General features: G+C 42.0%; 1 protein-coding gene across 5 annotated transcripts in view; it reads right to left on the reverse strand.

Moving 5' to 3' along the window:
• Positions 1–3,708: 3,708 nt before the first annotated feature.
• Positions 3,709–21,417, reverse strand: part of BORA (BORA aurora kinase A activator) — a 163,642-nt gene continuing 145,933 nt past the window's right edge. For 4 of the 5 annotated variants that reach the window (XM_030200569.1, XM_030200568.1, XM_030200570.1 and 1 more), the window contains 2 exons: positions 15,749–15,926; positions 3,709–4,466 (listed from right to left, as the gene is read on the reverse strand). In XM_030200569.1, coding sequence (XP_030056429.1) covers positions 4,375–4,466; positions 15,749–15,926 — 270 coding nt within the window. In that variant the 3' untranslated portion in view covers positions 3,709–4,374. The remainder of the gene's footprint in view (positions 4,467–15,748; positions 15,927–21,417) is intronic. The other variant, XM_030200571.1, reaches the window with a different exon arrangement.

The raw sequence follows: 21,417 nt of genomic DNA on the forward strand, positions 1-21,417 counted from the left end.
AATCCAAATGTTTTCAGGACTAGCAGTTTTAGATGCAATCCTTGCCATATGAATCTAGCAAAGATACTCTGAATCTCTCCACAAATGGTGAGGCAGTTAGACTAGGAATTATACAAATGAAAATACTAGTTTTGGTAGAGCCATCATTTTAAGATTATTAATCCAATCAAGAGATTGTCATATCCTTCTACTGTTCAATTCATTCAGAGTTTTAGCTAGCATTGCCTCATAATTCAGTTTATTAAGAAGGGAAAGATGGTTATTAATCACAACACCTAGACCACTTAAAATTAGAACTCTCTGAAATACTATGCGATGGCTGGCCTCATCCAGACTAATCCGGGGCTCTCTAGCAGGAGAGCACTCTGGACTTCTGAAAATTAACTGTAAAGTCAGAAAGAGAGGAGTGGCCTAGTGGTTAGGGTGGTGGACTTTGGTCCTGGGGAACTGAGGAACTGAGTTCGATTCCCACTTCAGGCACAGGCAGCTCCTTGTGACTCTGGGCAAGTCACTTAACCCTCCATTGCCCCACGTAAGCCGCATTGAGCCTGCCATGAGTGGGAAAGCGCAGGGTACAAATGTAACAAAAAAAAAAAAAAAAAAAAAAACCCAAACTCCTGACTCATCTGCATAAGAACAAGAACTAATGTGGATCAGTGTCTTACAAACTAGGGTATCATTTGTGTAGACACATATGAAAAACATCTCCCCTCCTACTTTTATACCACAATCAGAAAATAGTTCCTGAAGGAAGCATGTAAAGGGCTATATGGCTATTGTGAACAGCAGAGGGGATACAGGGCAACCGTTACCTCATACACAAAACTGTGGACCAAAACCTACTCGGCGAAGCACTGAAAAATAAAATGTCATTCCACCTTATCAAAGACAAATTTCAGTACAGCTCAGATTATTTGCTGCTGAAGTGTTACATTTATAGCATAAAGGTCATCACTGGTGTAGAAAGGTGAGTGTCACAGCCTTCCCTACTGCTTATCCCTGGGATCCTACCAGTACTTGGTAGGGATGTACTGAATATTCGTATTCAGTCAAATAGCGATTTAAATTTGAATACAAATAATCCGGGGCTCTACTATGCTAAATCATACTGAAATAAACACTTGATTTCTGATTTCATGTTGCTTCTTTTATTATTTGTTATGTTAAAGCTCAATGCCCATTATTCGTATTCAGGTGAATAGTAAAATATGTTATTTGGTACAGCTCTAGTACTTGGGACCTGAACTGACTACTGTTGGAAACAAGATACTGGGCTTGATGGAACTTGTCTGATCCAGTATGGGAAATCTTATTTTCTTTATGAGTCTGAACCGGGCAGATAAAGCAAATATACTTACCTATAGCAGGTATTCTCTGAGGAGAGTGGGCCAGTCACTCTCACGTGTGCAACATCGTCTAGTTGCCCGGTACGGAATGCTTTCACAGCGTACATAGCTTTAAAAACCCATGTCAGCAACCCCACCACTCATGCACCAGTGCCTCCCTGCCTTTCATGAGAGTACAGGACCAGCAGTACAGTAAAATAGCTATACAAAAACAACTCCAAGGGGAGGTGGGAGAGTATGTGATAATGACTGGCCTGCTGACTTTGGAGAATACCTGCTACAGGTAAGTATCCTCGCTTTCTCTGAGGACAAACAGGTCATGTCATACTTACATATGGGAATACCTAGCAACCAGGCTCACTGAAAACAATAGTAGTAGAACAATTGGAACTGCAACAACAAATATGAAACACTAACGAATCTGAAACTATATACATACTGTGCAAGAGTGTAGCCAGGGACAGAACAAAACGGGCATAGGAAGGTGGAGTTGGATTCTAGACCCCAAGCTTTGCAGAACTGCCTGTCCAAACGATCACATCAGGTATGTTGCTCAAAGCAATAGAGAGATGTGAATGTGTAGACCGAAGACCACATTGCAGCCTTGCACATCTCTTCTATAGAGGCTGATCTCAAGTGGGCTACCGATGCAGCCATGGTTCCGACATGACCCTCAAGAGTTAGCCCAGCTTGGGAATAAGTGAAAGAAATGCAAACTGCCAACCAATTGGAGATTGTGGGTTTCCTGATGGCGACCCCCATCCTATTGGGATCAATAGAAACAAAAAGCTGGGTGGACTGTCTGTAGGGCCTAGTCTGCTCCAAATAAAAGGCCAATGCTTGCTTGAAGTCCGAGGTATCCAGTGCGCTTTCATCAGAATGGGCATGAGGTTTGGAAAAGAATGTTGGAAGAACGATCGACTGGTTCAGATGTAACTGCGACACAACCTTAGGCAGGAACCTCATGTGCGTGCAGAAAATTACCCTGTTATGATAAAATTTTGTGTAAGGTGAATCTGCTACTAGGGCCAGAAGCTCACTGACCCTGCAAGCTGAAGTAACAGCCAGCAAAACAAGACCTTCTAGGTCAAGTACTTCAGATGACAGGAATCAAGTGGCTCAAAAGGACCTTTCATCAGCTGGGTGATGATGACATTGAGGCCCCATGACACAGGCGGAAGTTTGACAGGGGGCTTTGTAAACAGCAAACCTTCAGGAAGCAAACAACTACAGGTTGTCCAGAGATGAGCTTGCCTTCTACACAGTGATGGTAAGCACTAATTGCACTAAGGTAAACTCTTACAGAGTTGGTCTTAAGATCAGATTCTGATAGGTGCAGAAGGTATTTAAGCAGGGTCTGAGTATGGCAAGAAAGAGGATCTAGGGCCTTGCCCTTACACCAGATGGCAAACCTTCTCCATTTGAAAAATAACACCAATTGGTAGAATCTTCCTTGGAAGCCAGCAAAACTCTGGCGACAGCCTCAAGAAGATGCAAGGAAGCAAATTCTAAGCTTTCAACATACAAGCTGTAAGGACCGGAGACTGGAGGTTGGGATGGAGAACAGATCCCTCGTTCTGTGTTATGAGGATCAGAAAACACTCAAATCACCAAGGGTTTTCAGAAGATAACTCCAAAAGAGGGAACCATATCTGTCTGGACAAATATGGGGCAATCAGGATCATGGTACCAAAGTCTTGCTTGAGCTTCAGCAAAGTCTTCCCCACGAGTGGGATGGCAGGATACACATACAGAAGGCCACTCCCCCAATGGAGATGGAAGGCATCCGATGCTAGTCTGTCATGGGCTCTGACCCTGGAACAGTACTGAGGGACTGTGGTTGTAAGCAGTGGAAAAGAGATCTACACTGAGGTGGTGCCCATGCTAAGTAGGCCTTGTCAGCATGGAACAATAAGAAAACTTAAAAGTGGGGGAAAAAAGTCTAAAACTAAGGGAATGGAAGGAAAAAACTCCAGAAACAGGAAAAATAATAAACCGGGCAAAAAGTACCCAAAGGACAGCACAGAAACTCATTCATAAAGCAGCAACACAGAAGATGCTGTGAGGAGCCGCAAAACAGAGCGTTCTCTCCTCATGGTGGATGAATAGAGACTGATAGTCCTGCATACTCGCGGCAGGTGGGAAGACACTCGCGCATGCGTGGTAGGGATACTGGCATGTGCTCTTAAAGCTATATACGCTGTGAAAGCTTTCTGCACCAGGCAACATGGATGACGTCACCCACATGTGAGTATGATGTGGCCTACTTGTCCTCAGGCAAATGGGTCACAGTAGAAAAAATTAAATGAATATTGAAACTCAATTCAGATACAAAATATAAAATCATTTATTTAGATGGTTATACATTTTTCTAACTCAAATTTAAATATAAAAGTTATTACTCATTGCATTTCAAGGTTTTGAAAGGCCAGCAGGACACACTGTGTCAAGTATTTTACTGATATAAAATGTCTCACTTATTAGCACCTAGATACATGCCCTAAGAAAAAAAAAGCATGCAAAATTACAAGTTCAACATATTTTTTTGTTCCCTTCTTTGTTTACTATTATGATTAATCCAATTCCGCCCCCATAAAAAGTGCAACAGAAATCTTTTGATAGTACTTCTGAGAGGTACCACGGTTTTAAAGGAGTCATATCTAAAATGAGACATAATTCTAAGCATGAACGACCCAAGAATGGAGGTGACAAGGATGTGCAAACTTGTAGCAGACTGATGCTTATAGTACTGAAAACATAGTTAAGTATTTGTTTATACTGGGAAACAAATTTGAAGTGACAATAGTTACAACTTGCATCTCAATACACATTAAAAGACATATTACACTGTTTAACAAACAGAATTTACAAAACAATTTAATACGCATGCCCATTCCCAAACTATCTGTGTATGTCCTGCTAATCTCAAACCTCCTTTTCACATAAAATGCGATTAAGACATTTTTCTTCACAGTCTTCTTTTCACTGCCCTCATTAAAATGTTTCCACCACATATTAAAAGATAATCTCATCTCTTTGTTATTGGAATTTCATGAGGTTGTTGCATGAAACAAGATGCAGATTTTCCATCCAGTATCCTTGGTAGGTTGTGTATCCTTGCTGCAAGAGGACAACAAACAGAAAGTCAATGCAAGAATCTAATCAGATTCACTGGATAATTAAAAGACTGGACCGATTTGTTCATCTTCCTAACAATGGTGAATCTAGCTCGGTTCATCATGTAAAAAATTAGGGGCCCTTTCACAAAACTGCAGCAAAAAGTGGACATAGTGCACCCTTATGCACCCAGTATTTCCTGCACGCTAAGGCCACTTTTTGCCGTGGTAAGAAAGTGGCCAATTTTCTATTTTCTGCATTAATGGCCATACACTAATGTTGCTATTAGCATGTGGCCATTACTGTCACTCATTTTGTAGGTGGTAAGAGCTCATGTGCTAAGCATACAGTGGTGGAAATAAGTATTTGATCCCTTGCTGATTTTGTAAGTTTGCCCACTGACAAAGACATGAGCAGCCCATAATTGAAGGGTAGGTTATTAGTAACAGTGAGAGATAGCACATCACAAATTAAATCCGGAAAATCACATTGTGGAAAGTATATGAATTTATTTGCATTCTGCAGAGGGAAATAAGTATTTAATCCCTCTGGCAAACAAGACCTAATACTTGGTGGCAAAACCCTTGTTGGCAAGCACAGCGGTCAGACGTCTTCTGTAGTTGATGATGAGGTTTGCACACATGTCAGGAGGAATTTTGGTCCACTCCTCTTTGCAGATCATCTCTAAATCATTAAGAGTTCTGGGCTGTCGCTTGGCAACTCGCAGCTTCAGCTCCCTCCATAAGTTTTCAATGGGATTAAGGTCTGGTGACTGGCTAGGCCACTCCATGACCCTAATGTGCTTCTTCCTGAGCCACTCCTTTGTTGCCTTGGCTGTATGTTTTGGGTCATTGTCGTGCTGGAAGACCCAGCCACGACCCATTTTTAAGGCCCTGGCGGAGGGAAGGAGGTTGTCACTCAGAATTGTACGGTACATGGCCCCATCCATTCTCCCATTGATGCGGTGAAAGTAGTCCTGTGCCCTTAGCAGAGAAACACCCCCAAAACATAACATTTCCACCTCCATGCTTGACAGTGGGGACGGTGTTCTTTGGGTCATAGGCAGCATTTCTCTTCCTCCAAACACGGCGAGTTGAGTTCATGCCAAAGAGCTCAATTTTTGTCTCATCTGACCACAGCACCTTCTCCCAATCACTCTCGGCATCATCCAGGTGTTCACTGGCAAACTTCAGACGGGCCGTCACATGTGCCTTCCGGAGCAGGGGGACCTTGCGGGCACTGCAGGATTGCAATCCGTTATGTCGTAATGTGTTACCAATGGTTTTCGTGGTGACAGTGGTCCCAGCTGCCTTGAGATCATTGACAAGTTCCCCCCTTGTAGTTGTAGGCTGATTTCTAACCTTCCTCATGATCAAGGATACCCCACGAGGTGAGATTTTGCGTGGAGCCCCAGATCTTTGTCGATTGACAGTCATTTTGTACTTCTTCCATTTTCTTACTATGGCACCAACAGTTGTCTCCTTCTCGCCCAGCGTCTTACTGATGGTTTTGTAGCCCATTCCAGCCTTGTGCAGGTGTATGATCTTGTCCCTGACATCCTTAGACAGCTCCTTGCTCTTGGCCATTTTGTAGAGGTTAGAGTCTGACTGATTCACTGAGTCTGTGGACAGGTGTCTTTCATACAGGTGACCATTGCCGACAGCTGTCTGTCATGCAGGTAACGAGTTGATTTGGAGCATCTACCTGGTCTGTAGGGGCCAGATCTCTTACTGGTTGGTGGGGGATCAAATACTTATTTCCCTCTGCAGAATGCAAATAAATTCATATACTTTCCACAATGTGATTTTCCGGATTTAATTTGTGATGTGCTATCTCTCACTGTTACCAATAACCTACCCTTCAATTATGGGCTGCTCATGTCTTTGTCAGTGGGCAAACTTACAAAATCAACAAGGGATCAAATACTTATTTCCACCACTGTACACTAATCAGATACAGACATTTAAATACTTGAAAAGTATTAATATAGAAACAAATATTTTCCAGAGAAGGGAAAACAGTAAAACTAGAGGACATGAATTGAGGTTGCAGGGTGGTAGATTTAGGAGTAATGTTAGAAAATTCTTTTTCACGGAGAGGGTGATGGATTCCTGGAATGACCTCCCGAGGGAGGTGGTGGGGAAAAAAAACTGTGGCGGAATTCAAAAAGGTGTTATTTAGAAAATAAATTATATAAAAAACAAAACTTAATAGGTTGCATATGTGTTTGCATGTCAAGTGGTACTTAGATGGCGACTCTGGCTGCATCAACTAAGGCCAGTGTTGGGCTGGCCTGTACGGTCTGAGTTCCGCATATGACGATCCGGTTTAGGGTGGGCTAAAGAGAGCTTCAACGGAAACACTAGTGATTTAGAACGCAAGGACAGTCTTTTCTGGTTTTTGTCCTGCAAATAAGACAGATTTGTATAGGCTGGAGTGGCTTTGATAGCAGCTCCAGTAGTTGGAACATAAGGACAGAGCCGGGTAGACTTCCATGGTCTATGTCCCAGAAATACCAAAGAAAGACCATGATCAAGTAAATAATATTACGTTCATTGTTGATTTAAATCTTGAATTGATAATGTGACTGGTGGGCAGACTGGATGGACCATTCAGGTCTTTATCTGCTGTCACTTACTATGTTACTATATGTTACTATGTAGCAATGTGACTGTGCTAACTGAATAGCACAGATATGCCCAATCTCTATCTCCAGACGCCTCCCGAGGGAAAAAATAATTATTTTTTAGTGCATGCACATGTCACAAGTACCACAGGACGCCTCAGCACACCCTGCAGTACGCCATTTAAATCTGTGGTAAGCACACATTAGTGCTCACCGCATCTTGGTAAAAGGGCCCCTTAGTCAGGTAACTAGTTACACTAAAGATATATTTTAAAGCGCATCTAAGAATCTTCTATACTTCTTTTTGCATGGTTACAGTTTCTGGGAAGAAAATTCTTTATGCTATTTCTGATGATAGTCCAAACGCTGAGAGACGATAGCAGCATCAGGTTAGGACCAAGCCCTGACGCAGCATAGTGAAACATGTCTTGTTGGTGTGGGTCCGAGACAGTGAACTGTTTACAAAGTCAATTAAGATAAGTGATTTTAAGAAACTTATTTAAGGACATTCATTAAAGTTTTGCATTTTGAGAAATGAGTTTCTGTGACATGTGGCGAGACCAATGAAGATACTACTGAGATGTTGGGCATTTACACCAGGTCAACGGAAGGCACTCCTAAGGGCACTTCAGAAAGTACGTAACATAGTATTCTATAATTTACGCCCATGTTCCGCCCAAATATACAACCCCCCTGCAGTTACAAACTATAGAACTTAGGCATACCTGATGGGCTTATTCTTGTTGTAAAAAAAAAAAAATATATATATATATTAAAAAAAAAAACAACAACAAAAACAAAGTACCCCTTGCAAAAACCAACCAAGGAGAAACAGTAGAATAGAGAAGTACCAATCAAGAGATATTTATTTAAAAAATCACATAAAAAGACACAATCCACAGAGATCTATAAAAATCCATAAAAACACACCACCAAACATACAACCACAATATGTGCTGTGGAGTCAAAATGACAAACTGCTCAGTTTGCATATCAGCTGTGGTACTTTCAGCAGTTGCTCTCATTTTGCCACCACAGCACATATTGATGGTGTTGTGTTTAGCAGCAAAAACCACAAAACTGTGGTTTAATCAATAAGGAAACCTTGTTTTTGTCGCTAAAACGACGTGCTCAGTTTGCACATCAGCTGTGTTAATTTCAGCAGTTGCTCTCATTTTGCCACCACAGCACATATTGATGGTGTTGTGTGTTTATATCTGTTTCTAAACAGTATAAGTGATTTACAAGTCCAATTAAAGTTGAGACTCCTGAAGAAGGCGCACTGCATGCCAAAACACAGGATTGCGTCAAGTCTTGATATTATATTTTTAATAGATTTTATTAGATCTCTACGGACTGTGTCTTTATGTGGTTTTTAATAAATATGCCTTAGTTGGTTCTTCTCTGGACATTCTTCTTTTTGTTCTGTTGTTGCGCTTACTCTTGTAACTGCCAGTTTTGGTTCCTCTGACATGTATAAGTGGTGTGCAATTGTAGGCATCAAGTTATAGAAAGTGTAGTTGCTTACCTGTAATGGAGTTTCTCCGGGGACAGCAGGATAATGCAGACACACTTGGCTTTTATTGGCTGAGTAGCTGAGTGCCGCATTGAGCTTGCCATAAGTGGGAAAGCGCGGGGTACAAATGTAAAAAAAAAAAAAAAAAAAGTGGCCTTCTCGGGCTTGTTGAACGATTACAAACCAAAGGAAATGAAGCAGGCTTCATACCCAGCTGATGATGGTGTGCATTTTACCTCAGTCCATTCCAAACTGATCATTAAGCAAATATCATTAAAAGGAATAAAGGATGGATGGAACGATATAGTAGAAGTTGAAAACATTCTGTTTTGAAGAATAAAAATTCACGCTGAATAAGTTTGTGTTTCTGAGTCTCTCTCCCTCTCCATCTTTTTTTAAAGGCAATGAGGGGGTGGTAGGAGGGAATGTGTCTGCATTATCCTGTTGTCCGCAGAGAACCTCCATTACAAGTAAGCAAATATGCTTTCTCCATGGTAATAAGATAATGTAGCCACATTTGGTGACTCCCAAGCTGAGGATTGCGGACTGTGTTCAATATGAATGATGCAACCCAAGAAATGCAGGGCGGTGGGAAAGGAAGGAACAGCTTGCCTAAAACTACCATCTATTCTGGCAGCTACATCTATACAATAATGTCTGGTAAATGTTTGCATGCCACTTTGCATATATCTGGAATGGAAATGACACACAAGTATGCTGTTGAAGAGGACAATGAATGTAGACAGTGAGCTCCAATTCTACCTGCAGGTTCAAGGTTTGCTTATAACAGTAATAATTCAATACAGTCTATAATCCAGTTTGGATAGTGTAGACCGGAAGACCCAGATTATGTCAAGTAAAAGAAAGAGTTGAAGTTTTCCAAGTCTTTGTCCTGTTGAAATAGTATAAGATTGCATGTTTACAGTCCAGGGTGTGAAAAGAAGCCTCAGCAATTATCCTAATTAAGATGAAAACAGAAGAGAACAGGCAACAATGGAGCAAAGCAGTCAAAGATTACACATATGCCATCAAAAGGGCTAAATTTAGTTATTACAAAACATACATAGAGGAGGATCAGATGACTATAAAAAGATTATAAGGTTTGGTCAACACTTTACTAAATACCCAGGAACTACAAACTGCAAACGAATCAACCCCATCAGCAGATGATCTAGCTACCTTTTTTGAACAAAATATCATTAATATTGGGAAGGGCCTTCCCAAACCCAAAAGTAATACCGAAGAATACATCAGAAATTTAACATACACAAAAGAAGAAAGAGGTAGACAGAATATGGTTTAATTTTATCCCAGAAAAACAAAAGCAGGAAGAGAGCCCCTGTGTTTGTGGACTCTTTTTTTGAGGCCTTTTGTACCTAAGATCAGCTCATATTTAAGAGACTCTGGCATATGATCAACTTATCTGAAGGTTTTGATGGGGATTTAATTGATATTTTGATGGTGACTCTTAATATTGATGCTCTTTATACGACCATCCCAAAACTATAGGCACTGAATGTATTTGAAGAAGTACTTGGAGAACGCACGGGTAGCCATAGGATTCCCAACTGGTTTATTCTCACACTGGCCAAAATAGCTTTAACAAAAAAAACTTTTTTATTTCAGGGTAAATTTTATTTATGAATATGCAGTACAGCTATGGGGGTGGACGTAGCCAGGACATAGCTAATTTATATGTAGCCAATTTTGAACGCATCCATTTGCTGAATCATCCCTTTCAATCTAATAGTCTTACATAGATGATATATTGATGATTTTTATTTTTTAAAAGGGCGGGGCAACCTCAACAGTTTGGACATTTTCTTCAAGTGGCTTAACAGACCCACATTTGTCTTTTAAGCTTGAATATGATCAGAAAGAAATCAGCTTTCTAGATTTGCTTATTAATGAAAACGGATATGGTTTTAGCACAAATCTATACTGAAAACCCACAGATAGAAACACATTCTTATACTATACTAGTTTTCATAATACATCTTCTGAACGCGCTCTGTATGCAGCAGCGTATTTTGCTTACATGGTAAGAGTTGGTTCTCTTTTTGTTTATTTCAGCTTTTCACATTTGTTTTTCAAGGTTAAAATTTGTATACCCGCCTTTTGGGTGGTTTTTAGACGCTCTTTGGCATTTGGAGTCTTTTGGTCACCCTCCCTCAGCCAGTAAGTGTATTTTTTTGGGGGGGTGGGGGCGGTTCTGTACTGCTCACTTTTGAGTTCATGCCACACTAGCGGTGCCAATGTTATGTTGGTAAAAGTCTTTTTAAATATAGATGTCATACTTTTTTAAAATATAGATGTTATGTCTTCAGTCAGTGTTGTACATAGTTTTGTTTTCATTGGTTCATCTCCCTCATGTAGGTTCTTCTCCTGAGTTATTTCACATTTTATAGAGGCCCTGTTTTTGAATCGCTATTGCTTTGATGCCTAAAACTTATGAAGACATTCTTTTTTATTTTTAGGTGGATGCCACCCAATTTCCGCTAAGCTTCTGAGGATCCATTACTTCTGAACAGGATTCCTTTATGTTTATCCCACGCATTTTTTAATTCCGTTACTGTTTTCATCTCCACCACCTCCCGCGGGAGGGCATTCCAATTATCCACCACTCTCTCCGTGAAAAAATACTTCATGACATTTTTCTCGAGTCTGCCCCCCTTCAACCTCATTTCATGTCCTCTAGTTCTACCGCCTTCCCATCTCCGGAAAAGGTTCGTTTGCGGATTATTACCTTTCAAATATCTGAAGGTCTGTATCATATCACCCCTGTTTCTCCTTTCCTCCAGGGTATACATGTTCAGGTCAGCAAGTCTCTCCTCATACGTCTTGTAACGCAAATCCCATACCATTTTTGTAGCTTTTCTTTGCATCGCTTCAATTCTTTTTACATCCTTAGCAAGATATGGCCTCCAAAACTGAGCACAATACTCCAGGTGGGGCCTCACCAACGACTTATACAGGGGAGTCAACACCTCCTTTCTTCTGCTGGTCACACCTCTCTCTAGACAGCCTAGCAATCTTCTGGCTATGGCCACCGCCTTGTCACACTGTTTCGTCGCCTTCAAATCCTCAGATACTATTGCCCCAAGATCCCTCTCTCCCTCCCCGTCTGTACATATCAGACTCTCACCCCCTAACACATACATCTCCCGTGGATTTCTACTCCCTAAGTGCATCACTTTGCATTTCTTCGCATTGAATTTTAATTGCCAAACCTTAGACCATTCTTCTAGCTTCTGCAGATCCTTTTTCATGTTTTCCACTCAATCCGGGGTGTCCACTCTGTTACAAATCTTAGTATCATCCGCAAAAAGGCAAACTTTACCTTCTAAGCCTTGGGCAATGTCACTCACAAATATACTGGAACAGAATCAGCCCCAGCACCGATCCCTGAGGCACTCCACTACTCACCTTTCCCTCATCCAAGCGAATTCCATTAACCACCACCCTCTGGCATCTGTCCTTCAAAAAGTTCCTAATCCAGTTCACCACTTCGGGTCCTATCTTCAGCCTGTTAAGTTTATTCAAGAGACTCCCGTGGGGAACCCGTGCCAAAAGCTTTGCTGAAATCTAAGTAGATTACGTCTATAGCATGTCCATGATTCAATTCTCCGGTCACCCAGTCAAAGAATTCAATGAGATTCGTTTGGCATGATTTACCTTTGTTGTCTTGGATCTTGCAACTTATTGGCTTCCAGGAAATTCACTATCCTTTCCTTCAGCATCGCTTCCATTACTTTTCCAATAACTGAAGTGTGGCTTACCGGTCTGTAGTTTCCAGCTTCTTCCCTATCACCACTTTTGTGAAGAGGGACCACATCCACTCTTCTCCAATCCCATGGAACCTCTCCCGTCGCTAAAGATTTATTAAACAAATCTTTAAGAGGACCTGCCAGAACCTCTCTGAGCTCCCTCAATATCCTGGGGTGGATCCCGTCCGATCCCATGGCTTTGTCCACCTTTAGATTTTCAAGCTGTTCATACACACTCTCTTCCGTGAACAGTGCTATATCCACTCCATTCTCATATGCACTTTTGCCAGTCAATCGTGGTCCTTTCTCCAGGATTTTCTTCGGTGAAAACAGAACAAAAGTATCTGTTTAGCAAATTTGCTTTTTCTTCATCATTATCTACATAGCAGTTTGCGGCATCTTTCAGTCTCACAATTCCCTTTTTAGTCTTCCTCCTTTCACTAATATACCTGAAGAAATTTTTGTCGCCCCTCCTTACATTTCTAGCCATTTATTCTTCCACTTTCGACAGACATCTCTCTCTCTTGGCTTCTTTCAGTTTTATCTGGTATTCCTCTCCGTGTTCCTCTTCTTGAGTTTTTTCTGTATTTCATGAACGCCAACTCTTTAGCCTTTATTTTCTCAGCCACTTGCTTGAAGAATCATAGCGGTTTCCCTTTTCTCTTGCTTTTATTTACTTTCCTTACATAAAGGTTTGTGGCCATATTTATAGCTTCTTTCAGCTTGGACCACTGTCCTTCCACGTCTCGTATGTCCTCCCAGCCCATCAGCTCCTTCCTCAGGTATTCCCCCATTTTACTAAAGTCAGCATGCTTGAAATCCAGGACTGAGTTTTGATATAACAGCTGACTTCAGCTGTTATATCAAACCAAACTGTTTGATGGTCACTGCTGCCCAGGTGGGCACCCACTCAGATATTTGACATACTATCCCCATTTGTTAGCACCAGATCCAGCGTCGCTCCCTCCCTCGTGGGTTCCATCACCATTTGTCTGAGCAGAGCACTTTGAAAAGCATCCACAATCTCTCTACTTCTTTCTGATTTTGCAGATGGAACCTTCCAATCTAATCTGGCAGATTGAAATCTCCCAGCAACAGCACCTCTCTCTTCTTTCCCAACTTTTGAGTATCTGTGATCAGATTTTTATCTAGTTCCTCCGATTGCGTGAGAAGAAAATGAGAAGAAACATCATCTCATTGTGAATGTAGGGAAGGTGGACCTCGAGATGCATAACTAGGAGCTTTCCTCAGCCTCAAAGCCTAGGTTGAGAAATTTCTAGTAAAATATCCCCTTGGTGAGGAAAGGGTGCACTTTGAGGCACAGACTGCTGTAGGATTATTTTGGAATAACTTCACTGAAATATTGCAGTATCCTGCATAGCTTGAGCAGTAGGGTAAGGAAAATTATTGGAAGTCACAGATATACCCTGTGAGGTTGCAGAAGCAAAAGCAACTACAGTAGGGAAGAGAGCGGTGGGAGTAACTTTACTGGATTTTCCCCCTCTAGAAGTTCTTTTTAGCTGGCAAGTCAAGTGTTAATTGGTTCTGCAGAGCATAAGGAGATGGCATGTTAATAAGAGAAATGGTAGTATCTGAGGCTGAGGTACATTATTTAGAGGAATTAGCTGATTGCTGCTCTGATGCCCGAGAGGGAGACTGAGGGATTCCATGTCAGTCATTTAAGTCATGAGAGATTTTGAGCAGTATTAGTGAGCACTAAATGCAATGCTTTAACAGAATGCTTCTGACATTTTTTTACTCACAGAATCACTGGAAGTTGAAAAGTTAGCATTGGTCTCAGAACCTCTCGATACTCAGTGAGCCCACAGGGTCTTAAGTGCGCTTAACACTTAAAATGTGAGCACACTGGTACTTACGCAAGGACCTTTGGGTTGACACTTCAAGATTAGTTGACATAGTTGCTCACTGTAATGCTTTTAAAGCTCTCTCTTTTCCTCCTCCTCTTTTTTTTTTTTTTTTTGAGCACAGCCTCTGTGAGAGCTGAGAGGGCAAAAGTCCATTTGTTAGCACAGATTTAAAAAAAGACCGAGTTAAGATGCACACCAACATCAGCTGGGCAGGAAGTCTACTTTATTTCCATTGGTTTCTAATCACTCAACAAAGCTTGAGGGGGCTGTTCTGACTACTTTGCCAATGAAAACCAAGTGTAGCTGAATTACCCTTTGTCCATGGAGAAATGCCCTGTATGACTTTGCTGCTTCACTGTCAACTGAGGTCAGTTACAGCATGTAGAAAGAAACTGGCTTCCATCAACTGACCCGGAACAGGAAGTGAAAAAAATAAAGTAATCCATGTTTTACTTCTATTTTTCATAATTCATTAGATTTTTTTTAATAGTGTAAAGGATACATATTACTACACAATAGGAATGCACATTTTAACAAGCACAATTCATAAGAAAAAGGCATTTTGGGTAACAAAATGCTGTTTTATTAGATTATAACTGCAAATGTGCAATACTTTTCATACCTAGTAATCAAATTGAGTGCAGATGTTATAAAGCACAGGATCCCAAACATAGGACCTATTTTTCAGTATAAATAGTTGTAAATATGGAACCTTATTTCATGTAACAGAATACATTCAACTACTCAAAAAAGTTTGCACAGTTTAGTTTGCGGGTGTCTCCCAATCTTAAACAATTATATAAATGGGAACCTCAAGGGAAAAATACTAGTGTACTGAAGAACCGCTATCTATATAGGAGTCCATTAATATCATCGGTTCCAGTAAGGAAAAAAAGGAGAAAAACCAATCAAACGCGAAAACTCACTCTAAGTGAGATAAACAAATGATTTAAAAAAAAACCAAACCTTTTATATTCCTTTATTAATCACCTAGTGGGGGACACCAAACTAACACAAACAGTACCCAACTCAAAAAAACAAATGCAAAAAAACTGGAAAGAATGAAAAAAACTGAAAAAAATATAAAGACTGCACAGACTACCCCATATAAAGAACCTAAAGTCAGTCAGACTCCTCAATCGGCCCAGAGGACCATCACTGTGCGATCTTTAGTACTTAGCTTCAGGCTGTGGTGAATCCACAGCATACAGGACTGGTACCGGTTGTAGAGAGGTAAATCGGCAGTCCTCCTATTTGGCCACAGCCTCCAGTTATTCCCTTCTCCAGTTAATTCCTTCAAAAATCCAAAACGACAAAAGATTCTGAGTCTCTGTCTTTACTTGCACAGGTGATTATCTGGAGATCTGAGGTTCCCATTTATATAATTGTTTAAGATTGGGAGACACCCGCAAACTAAATTGTGCAAACTTTTTTGAGTAGTTGAATAATCATTGATTAAGTTTGGACTTCCCTGTTTCAGTATAGAGTTTATGTAACAGAATACATACCATTTTTATTAAATTTGATAAAATGTTCACTGGCAGTTTTCTGAGCAGCAAAATTAAATGTAGTTAGACTGAGTGGATTATTGGACATTGGTGCTTTATGATGATTAGTCTGCATGTTTTCTGGAAATTCGAGACCCAACAATGGATTATTGTCCCCAGATTCTACAAGAAGCAACTCCTAGAATCAAAAATCAACAATTAAAATAATTCTGCCAACAATACAGAATTGATTCATTGTATTTTTTTTTCTAATATAGCAATATTTTTGAGAGGGAATATTTGGAGTATCAAATTTCTGGGACGGATAGATTCAGCTATTGCCCTCATATCCTCGCACCTTAACACAGGAGTTTTCAACCCAGACCTCGGGACACACCAAGCCAGTTTGGATTTCAAGATATCCACAATGAATAAGCACGACATAGATTTGCATACGACAGAGGCAGCGCATATAAATTTATATCTTGTACACGTTCACAATATCTTACCAATTTGTTATCTTTGTTTGAGCAGAGTCACAATTCTATGTCCTCTCAAACCAAAAAGATAATGGTTTTTGTAATGTCTGTTTCTAGCCTTTCAGTTATTGGAGTGCAGCCTTTGTGCTAGCTGGTCCGTCATTGTGGTATACCTTACCCATTTCTGTGCAACCTGAATTTGACTATCTTGTGGTGTATAAACAGCAGAAAGCATCTTTATAGAGGCTTTTGGACCTTGGTAGACTTTCAGAATGCAGTCTTGAATATATGTTATCTTTATGTATAATTTTTATATAGCTTTATGTGCTACATTTTTATGGAGTAGATTCTGTGATCTCACACGACATCTTTTGGACTGTACATAAAGTTTCACATATGAAATGAAAAGAAAATGGTTACTGTGCAAAGTGACATCTAGTGACTTATCATATAGTTTGCTACTGATTGCTACGTGTTCAGCCTACTAGTGATAGGCAAGCATGAAAATACCTGTTGCCTTGGGACCGTAGTACCCTGTACGGTTAGGTATAGCATCACAATACCAATGGAATGTTTGAGTACTGCTGCATTCTAATCAGCCCATCACTTTTCTCTGGGTCAGAGAGGCAGACACCCATACACAAGGTCACATAAATACATACACAGACAACAGATACAAATGTATGCACACACAGATGCAATGTAGCTACAAATATATACGTGAAACATTTATAACACCTTAATAATTGAACTTGCCAGGGCAGGTGTCAAGTGGCCCAAAGGTGGGTGAGGATAACATTGAAGTTCAGTGACACTGTGGGAGGTTTGATACTGGGTTTAGTTAGAAGCAAAACTCTTATAAAATGAACAGCTAGAGGTTGAACAGTGCCAATTGTACTGAGGTGAACACTTATGGAGCTGGTTTTGATACCAGACTCAAAGGTGTAGAAGTTATTCGAGCATTTTTTTGTGTTGCGGCAGGAAAAGGGATCCAAGGCCTTGCCTTCACACCAGATGAAAAACCTCTTCCACTTGAAATTATATGACCTCTTAGTGGAAAGTTTCCAGGAAGCAAGCAGGACATGGGAGACAATCTCATGCAGTTGGAGATGCAATTTCTATACTCTCAACATCTAAGCTGTGAGAGCTAGGAATTGGAGCTTGGGATGCAGAAGAAACTCCTTGTTCGGAGTAATGAGAGTTGGGAAAAAGTCCAGTCTCCAGGGATCTTTGGAAGATAACTCAACAAGAAGGAACCATATCTACCCAGCCAGCAGGGCACGATGAGAATTATAGTTCTTCAATCCTGCCTTAGTTTCAGCAAAGTCTTCCCTATGAGAGGTATTGGAAGATATGAATACAGAAGACCTTTTCCCCAGTTGAGGAGAAAGGCCTCTGACACTAGCCTGCCATGTCACCTCAGCCTGGAACAGAATAGAGCGACTTTGTTGTTGAGATAAGTGGCAAAGAGATCCACTGAGGGAGTACCCCACTCTAAGAAGATCTCCCAGGCAATGCCCATGTTGAGAGACCACTCCTGTGACTACATTATGCTGCTCAGTCTGTCCACCATGTTCTTGCGTTTCCCTGCCAATACTATGCCATAGTTGGAGGCCCACTGCCACAAGAAATACGAATTTGTGCCTTCCTTCTTGTTTACATAGTAAATTGCAACCTGATTTGAATTAATTTGGTGCAGTGGCCAATCTCTGAAAGCCTTTAGAGCATTTCAGATGGTCACAGATCCAGAAGATGGATGTGAAGATGAGTCTCCTGTGTGGACCAAAGACACAGTGTAAAGCCCATCAACATGGCCTTTCCAGCCCAGGTTAGATGTGTGTGTCTTGTGTGGAGGAGGAATATGAAATGGAAGCTCCAGGACCAGACTGGACCAAATTGCTCACTGCAAGAGTGATTACACAAGTTCCAGAGTGACAGAGGTGTAGAAGGTTAGGCTTAACTGTACTTAATCTGTAGATCTTACTAGTTATGTCCTTCTTTGTCATATTGGGTTGCTGTACTTTTCTATTAATAACTGGACTTCTTATTTGTTTGTATGTATGAGTTGTATTTTTTAAATGTAAACCGTTCTGTTTTGCAGTCGCAATAAGAAATGGTATATAAAATGAATAAACGAAATAAATAGATGGCATTCAATAGATTCCCCAAGGCCCGATACTACTGGGAAGCTTGGGTCCACTGAGCCTGCCTCAAGTGGAGTCATGTTATCGGTGTGACATGACCTATCAATCTCAACCTCTGCCGAACTGTGACCTGCTGACTCTGTCAAACCTTGTGAGCGATGCCAATCATGGCACTGGCCCTGGGAGATGGAAGGTAGGCCTGAGTCTGAACTGTGTCTAGCAGGGCTCCAATGAACGCCAATTGTTGAGCTGAAAGGAGATACAAATTTGGATAGTTTATAATGAACCATAGTAACTCCAGTACCTGAATGGTTCTTTGCATTCCTGAGTGCCCTATTTGGATGTGCTCTTGACCAGCTAATAGTCCATGTAGGGAAACATCTGCACTCCCAGTCTGCATAGTGACACCATGACTACGGAAGTACTTTGTGAAAACACAGTGGAAGTGGATGCACGACCAAAGAGCAGGATGCGATACTGGTAGTGGAGTTTTCCTACTCGACAACTTAGATACTTCCTGTGAGAGGGACACATCTGAATGTGGGTATAAGTATCCTTCAAGTCCAGAGAGCATAGCCAATAGTTTTTCTGAAACATGGGAACTAGGGTGCCAAGGGAAACTATCCTGAACTTTTCTTTTATCAAATACTTGTTCAGGGCCCTTAGGTGTAGGATGGGATGAATTCCGCCTGTTTTTTGGGGCAAAAGGAAGTACTCTGAACAGAATCCCTTTCCCCTCGTCCCCTGGTGCTACTGGATAGACCACGTGGGCCTGTAGAAGGGAAGAGAGTTCCTCTGTAAGCACATCCCGGTGCTGCGAACAGAACTTTGTCATTCACAATGGGCAATCTGGAGAGAGCTCTTACCAATGAAAGGCGTAACCTGCCCATACTATTTCAAGAACTCACTGATCTGAGGTTACAAGGGGCTGAAATGGACACTTTTACAGCTGTTATGCTCTCCTAACGCCAGTCAAAAGCTTGCCTCTTACATTAATGGGGAGCTGGCCGAGGCTTTTGGGTCCACTACTGCTGAGGGAGTGGGAGCCCTGGGAAAGTCAGGAAGAGAGTAGTAGGATTTCCTCTGTCCAGTGCCCAAAAATCTCCAAGAAGTGGAGGCCACAGGAGTGAGCCAAGACAGGAGCTTCATGGAATTAGTACACTTTTTTATAAGGTCAGCGACCTCTCCACCTTGTCCCCAACAAGATTATTACCTTAGCAAAGGTATGTTTGTCAGCTTCTCCTGAATTGCTAGTTCAAGCCCTCCATCAAGACAGAGCTAGTCCTCAGCAGTTTAAGAGCACGGAGTCCCTCCCTTTCCCCCCTGAATCCCAGAACAAAACTAGCAATTCGTCGAACTCCCCTCCCCCCTCCAGACCATCACCCCAGTTCCCTTGCCCCGCACACATTCCCCCTCCCCCCAAGCATATCCTCCACGCACACACACAATCCCCCACATAAAGGCTTCCCTGCCCCATGTCCCCATCCCCCCTCTCCCTTCAAACCCTCCCCCATCTCCCCTCTGATCTAACCACCCCCCCCAAACCTGTTGCACTTCTATAGCTTCCCCGCTCCCTCCCTTCCCCCCCTACCCCTCCAGTAAATGTTAAGCAGATACAATGCATTGCGGTCCCCCTTGCAAAGCTGGGGGTCCCACCAACAAACAGAAGCCCTCTACCATAGTTCCACTGAACAACAACACTTTTCAAACCGTTGGTCAGGGGCTCTCACAGATGATCTTTCTTTCTTTAGGGAGAAACATCTCTCACGATCATAACTCACAGCACTATTCTCTGTTACCAGCATAAGCTCTCACTCAGGAGGAGGCAGTTGTTCTAGGAACACACGAAGCTCTGCAGCCGCTGTGAAAGTTAGGTTACGGTTGTTGTGAAGCAGTCTCACCCTCGCCAGGTACTGGAAAGCAAACTTGATGCCCCTTTTGAAAAGTTGGGAGCAAAAAGGCACCAGCAACCTTCACTGCTCTGCAACACATGGCGAGAAATCTTGAAACAGGAGTATTTAGGAGCCTTTGTAATCCAGATTGCGCGAGCGTTTGTACAGTTCCAATAGCCTGGCTTAGTAGCATAGTTCAGGTATCGTACTATGACTGGGCACGGTCTGTCGGCTTCCTCTCTCCACATGGATTGGGCCCACCCCAGGAGGGAACCCAACCGCCTCCGGCAGCCATTTTTCCATGATTTCCAGCAGATCCGACTCTGATAGCTTCTGGGAGGCCCACTATTCGTAGATCATTGTGCCTGGCCCGGTTCTCTTGATCCTCCACCTGTTCTAGCAAGCGTGCATTCTGTATCTCCAGTGCTCCTATCTTTTCCTCTATCACTTGCACACGATCCTCTTGGGCGGAGATTCGCTCTTCCACTTGCTGTATGCGTGCCGCCTGACCAGCCACTGAATCTTTCAGCTCATCCATAGCAACATGCAATTTAGCAAGTTTGTCTAAAAGTTGTGACATATTGCACATTGAGAGCTAGATAGTATCGTCAGTAGCCTGCGGTGTCAAGGAATCCCGTTGCTGGGCCACCATCTTGCGCGCGTTCCCTGCTGCCTGCTCCCTGCCAGAGCGAGCCACCTTGATCGGCATAACAGACTTTTCCAACTTCTTCCGCCACCAATTCGCCTTCAGAGGAGTCCCCCCAAGTTCCGATGTTGGTGGGTCAGTTTTAAATTAAAAACCTCACCATGGCGGTGCCATAGAAAAGGGGTTTATCAGAGTGCGGGAGCAGAGCCAAGCTTATAGGTGTCCGCTCACGCTGCTGCCATCACGTGACCTCCCACCCTGAAGTTCTGAAGCTCAGGTTCTGGTATTCTCCAATTTTTTTGAGGGCAGATTTGGCTACCAAGGAATGGTGAGAAAACTGCTGTTTTTCAAATACAGGAGCCTTAAAGAATCTGAACATAGAGTCCAACTTCCGAGAAACAGGCTGCAGTGTCTTCCAGTTCTTCAAGTTTGCTGTCTAAAGATGCACGAACACTATCATAGCTGCTTCCTTGGGCATTGCATAATAGTTGGGGACCTTGGTCCTGGGCTCACCCTCAACCTCTAAATT

This window comes from Microcaecilia unicolor, chromosome 4, assembly GCF_901765095.1.
Source record: "Microcaecilia unicolor chromosome 4, aMicUni1.1, whole genome shotgun sequence".
NCBI lineage: Eukaryota > Metazoa > Chordata > Amphibia > Gymnophiona > Siphonopidae > Microcaecilia > Microcaecilia unicolor.